The sequence below is a fragment of the Alligator sinensis genome, unplaced genomic scaffold (assembly GCF_000455745.1).
Source record: "Alligator sinensis unplaced genomic scaffold, ASM45574v1 scaffold392_1, whole genome shotgun sequence".
Taxonomy (NCBI): Eukaryota; Metazoa; Chordata; order Crocodylia; family Alligatoridae; genus Alligator; species Alligator sinensis.
The window spans coordinates 4,158,553-4,168,926 of record NW_005841898.1 but is presented as its reverse complement, the minus strand read 5'-3'; the positions used below and the strand labels follow the sequence as shown (position 1 = coordinate 4,168,926).

Genomic DNA, 10,374 nt, shown 5'->3' with positions numbered 1-10,374 from the left:
CCTAAGACGGGCACCTGCCGGACAGGTGTGGGGGCCCCCAATCTCTGCCCCCCCCGGCCCTGCTGGGGATCCCCCACAGGCCAGGAGGTAGGGGGACATCAGCTCCCCCATGGGTTCAGTCTGGGTGGAGGCCTCAGACCAGCCCCGGTTAGCCTTGTCCCCCTGGGCAGAGGCCCTAGCAGCACTCCTCGTAGACACCATTCTAAGCTGCTGATTGTAGATCTGTGTGGTGTCTACGCCCTACCCCTACAGGAGTCTCACTCCTGGCCCGACCGCCGGTGCGAACGCCTGCGCAAAGGCCGGCGCGCTCTCACAGAACGCGCCTGTTTGCGCGCTCTGTTCACGCTGCGCGGCTCGGGAGCACGGCTCCCTACCGGCTCAGCTGTATGGGACCCGGGGGGCTCCCCCTCCAGATCCGGCTCAGCTGTGCCGGGTCCCTCCGCCCCACTTATGGGGCGGAGGGACGCCCCGCTCCTACCTATCAAATGCATTTAGGAATGTAGATGAATAACTTGCACATTTTTGTTTGAAGACTAGGAGCTCTTTCCTGTTTTCAGTGTCTCTGGTTTAAAATGAAATTAACATTTTTAAAACTTTTTTATTGGCAAAATTACCATAGCATTAAAAGTAAGGAATTTTTTTATCAATTCACTATATAAATAAGTGATCTAGGAGCCCTAGACAGCTGTCCCACAAAAATGTACCTCATGAATGGGTCTGTGTTTCAAGTATTTACATTAGGTTAATTGTGTTTGCAATATAGAACCCTTTGTTTAAATCATTAATTCTCCTTGCAGCTACGAATCTACCTGCGAACATCCAATCTGGATAATGCATTTGCCCAGGTCATCAAAGTGCAATCAGAAACATTATTACTCAGTGTCTTCCGAGACATAGTAATATTGTTCAGAGCAGATTGTTCTATTTGCCTTTACAGTATTGAGAGACGACCTGATGGGTAAGTACAAATTGAACCAGGTTTATTAAATTATTCTACCACAACTTTGTAATGTTTTACATAAACTTGAAAAATCTCTCCTGTAACTGAATAATTTATTTTGATAAACTGATAACCCCTGATTTGATCTTAAGCCTATTGTTACCTATTGAGACACATTCAAAATGTTTTGTTTGTGGCAGGTGTCCTCTATTTTGAGCTGCTGACTTGCACAAATTTCTGCTCAGGTGCTGAATGGCTAAAAACTGCATATACAAAGTTCATCAGAATTGTAGGATCTTGAAAACTTGGCTCACTCTTAATGGTACGGAAAGGAACCTGGGAATTCTGAAAATTTTTATCTGGGGGCTTGTATCGTTTATTAAAGAGGTGGTAGGTAGACTGACTAAACATCTAATGTCCATTACTAGTTGATTTTCCTTTTCAGTATCTCTAGACAGGTTGGATTCTGGTCTGCTGCTTAATATTTGAAACTGATTTGTTTCCTTATGTTCCCTTAAATCTACACACACAATCTTTGTCCAGTTTTCATAATTTATAAAACCTGCTCGAAAACTTACTGTTAACTTGGTAAATGGATGACAAAATTGAGGGCATTTAAACATTTTTAAGAGTTTAAAAAATCTAAGTTTTACTTCATTCATATTTAAAAATTTGAGGAGATGTCCCCTTCCCCTACAGGTCTTTAAAACTACAAAGGTTTTTATATATTGTTAGCACATTGCTGCAAAAGGGTACGGATCTGTCACTGATTATAGTTCTGTTGGAGGAATTTCCTTTTCTTTTTCCGTTATTTTAGGAAAGTATATGAAGGCGAGATTATAAAGATCCAATGTTCATAAAGCTCATCATTTGAAAGAGGCACAGCTTTGGCAGCTTCCTATATCAAATAAAATCTGTATTCACTACTTACCTTTACTTAACAGTGATCCAAACATTTAGAGGACTAGGGTTAGAAAAAGAAGATTAACTTTCTTATTTCAGAGTTGTAAATCTTTTTCAAGGAAGAATATGAAATCTTGTGAACAGATATATCCAATCGCTAATAGTGGGCTCTAGTCAAATTAACTAGGTTGTTGCATTGAAGTCAGAATTGTACAGTTTCTATCTCAGGGTACTTTCAGCATTGTAATACAGAAATCCAGGTTATTCAAAATTTATTCAGCTGATGCTCTTCTAGCTTACGTAGTAGGTTTATAGACACCTTTAATATGGCATCCCTTTCTTTTTTTGTGCAGGTATATCTATTGTTAGTCAATAAATCTAAAGGGCGAACTTCTGTTCAAGTGCATTCAACCAAAATTGTAATTTTTGCTGCAGAAATAGGAGACAACTTAGAAGTGTGTTTGGAAAATACTAACTTGGATTATTTAAGAAGCTCTTTGGGTTTAGTTCATTATTGGCCTTTTCCCTTTAGCTGTTCACCCTTCCTTATGCAGCCCAACATTTGAAATAGCCCTGATTACTTGTATACAAAGAGCTGAAATAATGACAACAAGGTACTGTTCATTGCCCAGTCCCACCAAAGACTTCCTGTGAGAACTTGTTGTGGCTGAGGGATTTGAGATTTTTTAGATGGTATACAAGGCATCTCCACTGTTGGCAGGAGTTGCAAAAATGAGTTTATGCAGAAGGACAGAAGAGGCAGAGGATAGCAGGAGCATGCAGTGCTGATGATTTAAGTGAGTCCATATGACAAGCTAGTGTTAAGTCTTTCAAGATGTTGATTAAAAAAATGGGAACCAGTGGATTTGGAATAGTTCTCAAACCTATTCTCTACCAGCGGTCCAATCTGATACCTGGAGAATACATAAAAAGGTATCTGTCAATACAAGAAGAGAATGAGAATGTTAAGTAAGCAGTTTTAGGGAGACTGTCATACTGTAGGGAGATTTATATAGAAACCAAGATCAGTGATTTCTGAATCAAGAATAAAAATTCAGATGGTGAGTAGCGGTAAAAGATTTTAAGTCAGATGGGGAAAATGTCTAAGACTGCCAGTTCTGAGAAGATCCTTTGTCTAAGACATTTGACTGTGGGAACTTGAAATAGTCTCTCTCTTATTTGGTGCAGGTAGGTGACAATGGCATTGAATTATCTGTGCTTCAGTATCATCAATATAAAAGGAGAGATGAGAATAAAGGAGTGAATATATTACTATAAAGGAGAAAGTAGGTAGAAAAAAGCAAGAGCAAAACAGAGTAGAAAAAGAAGTAGATAGAGTAGTACCTACTTTTCTACCTTTTAGGCTTCATGGAGGAGTTTGCTGAAGACCATGCAGCTGCTGGGGAAGGTTTAGTGCCAGAGTGGAAAGGAGTAAAGATACCTACCTACTTGCAGCCACACTTAATGGACAGTATTGTAGCTTGGACTAAAGTCAAGAAGCAGGAACTTTCATTATTAGAAAGAGCATTAACTTGGAGGAAAATACTCCTGCAGAGACCCAAACTGTCATTTTCTTTACAGAGAGGACTAAGAGTTGAGAGCTATTTTCTCAAATGCTTTGCTTTCTGCTCAAGCCACTCTAGTAACTTCCAATAAACGATGAAGGTTCAGGCAATAAGGCTAATGGGTTTATTCAGTTACTCTTTTTAGCTATGAAGTGCGGGACTGAATACAGTTTCAAGGTTAAAGGGGCTTCATACTGATTTATGCTTACTTAAGGTTAAATTGGTATTTTATTTATATAATCATTATTTTCAATTTTAGCAAGTTTGATTTTTAATTAAGTACCACTACAGTAGCAAGGTTTAGCAACTGTTTTTTGTGGTTTTTTGTTTTTTCCTTACAGTCCTAACCCTACTGCCAGTGTTCAGGTTCTTCAAGAGGTGTCCATGTCTCGTTACATTCCTCATCCTTTCCTTGTGGTGTCTGTTACTTTGACATCAGTGAGAACAGAGACGGGCATCAGCTTGAAAATGCCACAGCAGGTACGAGTCTATACAATGCTGAGAATGTAATAAGAATCTCTTTTGTTTTGGATTTGGTAGTTTAGTCTAGTGATTCTCAACCAGGCAGCCTTAGATGCCTTGAAATCTTTTCAAGGTGCCACACAATGTTACCACTGTCAAGTTTGCAAACATGATTCACAAAATAAACCCAGAGATTTCAAATAGAAATCCATAATTTTGTGGTCTTTCTGAGCTCTTTGCAGTGAAAGAATGCCTCCTTATTTTTCTGTAGTAAAAATAAAAAAATAGAGCTGGCATTTTTCGAGGTTGTCTTGAGTTTAAAAAGGTTGAGATTCACTGGTTTAGTCTTTACAGGTCAGTTTGTGACTGGCATATACTACAACTGTAATAAAAAGCTCTTTGAAGATACTTTTTAAGTTATTTCAAAAAGTGCTTTTATATAATATAAACTCTAAAGCAAAAATGTTGGAGCAAAACCCTCTACCTGGATAAGTAACTGTTTGAATAGTTGTGGGTATGAAACATTTTCTGGATCAGCATCTACATGGCTCCTTGGCTATCTGTTTCATATCCTAGAACTACTTGGAAATCATGATTTTTTTTTTTCTAATGTCTGATCCTGGACACAGTATATATTCTTTTGCATTTACATGCCAAAGCTGCTCCTTTAGACTGATTGTCACTTTCAAATATGTGTCAGTGGATCCAACTGTTAGTTTGCATGTAGCTCACTTACCAAAAAGTACAGTCTTTTAGCTAACAATGTCTGTTATCTAATTTTCCTGCAAGTGCAGGTCCTTCTTAAAGACAAGCAGAGCAGGGGTCTATTTGGCATTGGTGGTGTATACAGCCTAAGAAGGTACTCAGTTTGCCTCTCCCTCTCTTCTTGGGTCAGGATGTCAGTATCTTCACCAGTGGCCTAGAAAATGGGATGGAGTTGCACCCTCAGTAAGTTTGCAGATGACATCAGGTTGTGGGGAATAGTAGATATGCTGTAGGGTAGGGCTAGGGCTCAGAGATGCCTAGACAAGTTGGAGGATTGAGCCAAAATAAATCTCTTGAGGTTCAGTAAGGACAAGTGCAAAGTCCTGCACTTAGGGTGGAACAAACCCACACTGCTACAGGCTGGAGACTGACTTGCTAAACAGCAGCACTTCAGAACAGGATCTGGGGGTTACAGTGGACAATAAGTTGAATATGAGCCAGCAGTGTATCCTTGTTGCCAGGAAGGCTAACGGCATACTGAGCTGCGTTAGTAGAAGCATTGCCAACAGATCAAGGCAAGTGATTATTTCTCTCTCTTCTGTATGTGAGGCTGCATCTGGAGTCCTGTGTTAAGTTTTGGGTCCCCCACTACAGAAAGGACAAATTGGAGAGAGTTCAGCAGAAGATAGTGAAAATAGCTAGGGGGCTGGGGAACAGGACTTATGAGGAGAAGCTGAGAGAACAAGGAGTAAGATCCTAGCTGCCCTGGCTGTGATCTAGTGCCTCCTGATGTCTAGCCTGAACCTACTCTCAATCAACTTGTGGCCGTTATTCCTAGTTACTCTGGGTAGTGCACAGGGGAATAGGGCCTCTTCCATTCTCTGCTGGTCCCCCCTGGTAAGTTTATAGATGGCCACCAGATCCCCTCTCAGCCTTCTCTTGCGAAGGCTGAACAGGTTCAGGTCCCATAGCCTCTCCTTGTAGGACCTGCCCTGCTGCCCCCTGACCATACGAGTGGCCCTCCTCTGGACCCTCTCAATGCTGGACACATCCCTCCTGAAGTGCGGTGCCCAGACCTGGATGCAGTACTCCAACTGTGGCCTGACCAATGTCGCATAGAGGGGGAGGATCACCTTGGACCTGCTCATGATGCATCTGTGGATGCATGACAAGGTGCGGTTAGCCTTGCTGACCGCGTCCTCACATTGGTGGCCCATGTTCATCTTGGAACTAATAATGACTCCAAGATCCTTTTCTGCCTCTGTGCTGATGAGAAGGGAGTTCCCCAGCCTATAGGTATGCTGCTGGTTCTTTCTCCGTAGATGCATTACGCTGAACTTGTCAGTATTGAATCCCATCTTATTCTCATCCATCCAACCCTGTAATCTGTCCAGATCTAGTTGTAGGCTGTCCCTCCCTTCTAGCGTGCCCATCTCTCCCCACACCTTAGTGTCATCCGCAAATTTAAACAAGGTGCGTTTCACCCCCATGTCAAGTCGCTGATGAAGATGTTGAACAGTGCGGGCCTGAGGACTGAGCCCTGGGGGACCCCACATCCCTCCAGGTCGAAAATGACCCGTCCACCACCACTCTGTGGGTGTGACCCTCGAGCCAATTTGCAACCCATCTGACTGTGTAGGCATCAGTGCCACAGTTGCCTAATTTTTTTTAATGAGAATGGGGTGAGAGATGGTGTTGAGGGCCTTCCTAAAGTCCAAAAAGACTACGTCCACCGCGACACCTGCATCCAAGGATTTAGTGACCTGGTTGTACAAGGCAACCAGGTTGGTCTGACAGGACCTGCCCCTAATGAACCGGTGTTGGTTGCCCCTGAGCATAATCTCCCCTGCTGGTCCCTCGCAGATGTGCTCCTGAATAATTTTCTGAAAGAGCGTCCCCAGGATCGAGGTAAGACTAACAGGCCTATAGTTACCTGGGTCCTCCTTCCTACCTTTTGAAAATGGGGACCACATTGGCCCTTTTCCAGTCCTCTGGCACCTGGCCAGAGCACCATGAGCACTCATAAAGCTGTGCCAGAGGTCCTGCAATGACCCCTGCCAATTCCCTCAGCACCCTGGGGCGGAGAACATCTGGACCTGCTGATTTAAGCGTGTCCAGCCCCCCCAGAAGTTCCCTAACTAGGTCCTCGCTGACCCTAGGCCTGGCTGTGCCTCTCCTGAGTCCGTCCAGAATCCCGGTGGTGGGGGGATGTCCCAGTCCCTGCTCAGAAAAATGGAGGCAAAGAATTTGTTAATGAGGTCAGCTTTATCGTCTGGTGCAACCACCAGATTGCCGAGCGTGTCCTGCAGGTGCCCCACGTTACGTGGTGCCTTCATTTTACTCCCTATGTATTTAAAAAAGGACTTGTTATCTTTGATCCTGGTTGCTAGTCCTAGTTCTGTCTCCGCCTTAGCCTTCCTAACAGCCCCCCTACAGTCTCGAGCAGTGGAGATACAATCCTTCTTGCTGATAACCCCTCCCTTCCACCGGGTGTATGCCTCCTTTTTAGCTTTCAGATGTTCCTGAATGCCTTTGGTGAGCTGTGGGGGCTTTTGAGCCCTCGCCCCCTTTGATTCACACTGGGACTGTCACCCTTTGGGCTCGGAGGATCGTCTCCTCGAGGAATGACCACTTATCATGGACTCCCAACTCCCCACCCCTCCGGGACCTCAGTGCCTGTCTGACTAATCTCCTTAACTCATTGAAATCGGCCCTCCTGAAGTCAAGGGCTACTGCCTTGCTGCAGGCCTTTGACACCCTGCACAGGATAGTGAATTGCAGTAGGTGGTGATCGCTATTGCCCAGGTGGTTGAGAACCTGCAGTTCCCTCACCAGGTCATGGCCTGTGACCAGGACCAGGTCCAGCAAGGCATTTCTCTTGGTGGGACTGCACCTCCTGGGTTAGGTGGAGGTCCTGTATCTCAGCTAGGAATCTACGTGAGCAGTCAGACCTGGCTGACTGCTTCTACCAGCAGATGTTTGGGTAGTTTAGGTCATCCATGATGACCATGTCCCTTAACTTAACTGCCTCTGCAAGGTGACCTGAGAATTCCCGGTCCAGTTCTTCCCCCTGGTTGAGTGGTCTGTAGTAGACACCCACTGTTAGGTCCCTTTCCCCATGACCCCCTTGTATTCTAACACAGAGCACTTCAGTCTGCCCCTCCTCTGACCCCATGCTGTTTGTTGAGGACTTGTATTGCTCTTTGAAGTAGAGTGCCACCTCCCCGCCTTTTCTCCTTGTTCTATCCCGCCTGTACAGTCTGTAGCCCTTGATGTTTACCGTTCAATCATGGGTTGAATCCCACCAGATTTCAGTGAGCCCCACTATGTCTGGGTTTGTGTTAGCTAGCAGGAGGGCAAGTTCCTCCTGCTTGTTCCCCAAACTATGAACATTAGTATAGAGGCATTTAAGGCCCCCTATTGGTGCATGCACACCCCCCTTGATCCTAGGACTGTCCGGACCCCTGTCACTTACCTGGGTACTTCTTGTGCTCGTCACCTGTCTTGCCTGGGAAGTGTCCTAATGTCCCCCTGTGGCCCCATCCCCCAGCAAAGCTAGTTTAAAGCACACTGTATGAGATCAGCCAACGTGGAAGAGAAGACACTCTTGCCTTTAGGGGAGAGGTGAAGCCCATCCCATCCGAGCATGCCCCCTGCACGAAAATGCGGTCGTTGTCAAGGAACACAAGGCTTGCCTGGTAGCACCAACTCCGAAGCTGCCGGTTGACCTCTCCGATACAGGCCTCATGGCGCTGTCTGCGTCTACTTACTGGGAGAATAAAGGAGAATACCACCTGCACCCCTGTCTCCTTGAGCTTGGCCCCCAGGGCCTTATAATCCTTCATGATACGGTCTGGACTGCTCCCAGCTGCGACCTTCATTCCAACGTGGATTAGGACCAATGGAGTACTCGTTCGAGGGTCAAATGAGGTCCAGGATCATGTCTGTAACATCCTGAATCCAAGCCCCAGGGAGGCAGTAGAACTCATGTGCCATGGGGTTGGGTTGGCAGATGGGACCCTCTGTTGCCCTCAGGATGGAGTCTCCAATGGCCCAGAATCATCCCAGTGCTCCACTGTCAGCACTGGGATCATATATGGTACTGAATTCATTAAGATTTTAGGTGGCTTAAGTGATAACTCAGAATGCCAAAAAGGAAGAAACTCAAGAAAGAGCTTAGCATCTTCTGTTACAAATAAGCAGGGAAGGCATTAGCAGATAAAATTCTTATTGTCTGGCACTGAAGCTGAGTGAAGAACAGTGTAAGCACACTCCCTCTGAACTGGACCTAGCCCTGAAGGTGCCTTCATTAGTATTGACACTGGAACTGGAGAGAACCACCAAATTGAGAACCACTATCATTGCATGGACAATAGCATTGTCACCAGATCCTCTGAGGCCTTGGTTGGTAACTAGTTCCTTTGAATGTGATGCAGTAGGTGTCCTTTGCCTCCACAGCAGTCCTTATTGCTGCACTTGAAGTGGCTTGGTTTGCTCATGAAAGCAAGGCCTGTTGCTTCCAGGTGATATGCAGTTATTTGTATTGGTCTGCATATCATTTCCATCCATGCTACAGATCTTGGAAGTGAAAATCCTGATGCACAATACGTAAGCGGTGCACTATATGAACATATAAGCAGACATCTGTTATCCATATCTTACTTAGAAGTCACTGAATGAGATATGATCAGCATGGTGCAATGTTCTTGGAAGAGTCAGCAGCAGACTTGTGGACTGAGCAGAAGTTAATCCATGAGTGATTTTGGCTGCATCCATCCTAGACCCATTATTCAGACAGTGCAAGAACCCAGCCCTAGATTTTCTCATCATGGTGGATAGCAGCTTTACCAGTTCCTAGTATCCCCAAGGTGAGATGGGACACAGTTCAGGTCAGATGGGACGCAGCAAAGATCAGATGGGACACAGTTCCCAAACTGGTTGAGACTACTTGTCAAACCTACTTCAAATGTCCAGCTAATTTCCAACATATTTTTATCTTTTGTGGAAATCGTGCCTCAAAAGCAGGGTCAGATATTCCATTCAGGTCCACAGTTGTTGCATCAAATGACCTTGATGTTGGTTGGATGAGCCTCACTGATTAGGGCTGTTCAAGAAATTCTCACTCAAGGTAAGAATGGCTATTATGGGGAAATTTCTACCTGGGCATCTAACTTGGGAGGCCCTAATTCTGAAGATTCTGGACTACCTAGTGCTAAGACTGGTGGGGCTGGCATTTAGTTCTGTTAAAGTTCATCTGGCTTCAATATCAGCTCCTTATGCTACTGCTGAATGCACTTAATTAAGACTCAGTGCAGTTCAGACAATTAAGGGTTTGCTTCTTGCCTGGGTCAGCTTCTGCTTCTCTTCCTGCAGTTGAGGGAGCTCCCTTTCAAATCTCTCTTAGAATATTTCTAATACTATCTTAACATCAAGGCTGTCTTTCTAGCTGCCATAGAATTGGCAAAGAGCTAGCAAGACCCTACTAGTATGCATATTTTCCAGGGACAAGATGATGATTTAAGTTGCATCCTAAGGTTATCTCAGAATTCCATCTCAGCTAATCATTTCACTGTGTCTTACTCTGCTTCATTACCGAGATAGGGCTATACCCTTCGGGCCTTTTTTCCACTCTTTGTGGCTGTATCTGGTGTGTTAGAAGACCAGCTGGCCTCATTCCAGAGACTCTCAACAGGGATAATTTCCGTATTTTACAAACTGGTGAGCCTTCCCTCTTAAATATCAAGGTGCATTTCCATCAGAGCACAAGCAAGTTTGTCAGCTTATTTCAGAAACCTGCTG

At 44.7% G+C, this 10,374-nt stretch overlaps 1 protein-coding gene across 7 annotated transcripts in view; it reads left to right on the top strand.

The window, feature by feature from the left end:
* RIC1 (RIC1 homolog, RAB6A GEF complex partner 1) overlaps positions 1 to 10,374 on the top strand; it is an 84,564-nt gene that overhangs the window by 54,234 nt on the left and 19,956 nt on the right. For all 7 annotated transcript variants that reach the window (XM_014517284.2, XM_006018375.3, XM_025197550.1 and 4 more), the window contains 2 exons: positions 798 to 958; positions 3,750 to 3,888. In XM_014517284.2, the coding sequence (XP_014372770.1) occupies positions 798 to 958; positions 3,750 to 3,888 (300 nt within the window). The remainder of the gene's footprint in view (positions 1 to 797; positions 959 to 3,749; positions 3,889 to 10,374) is intronic.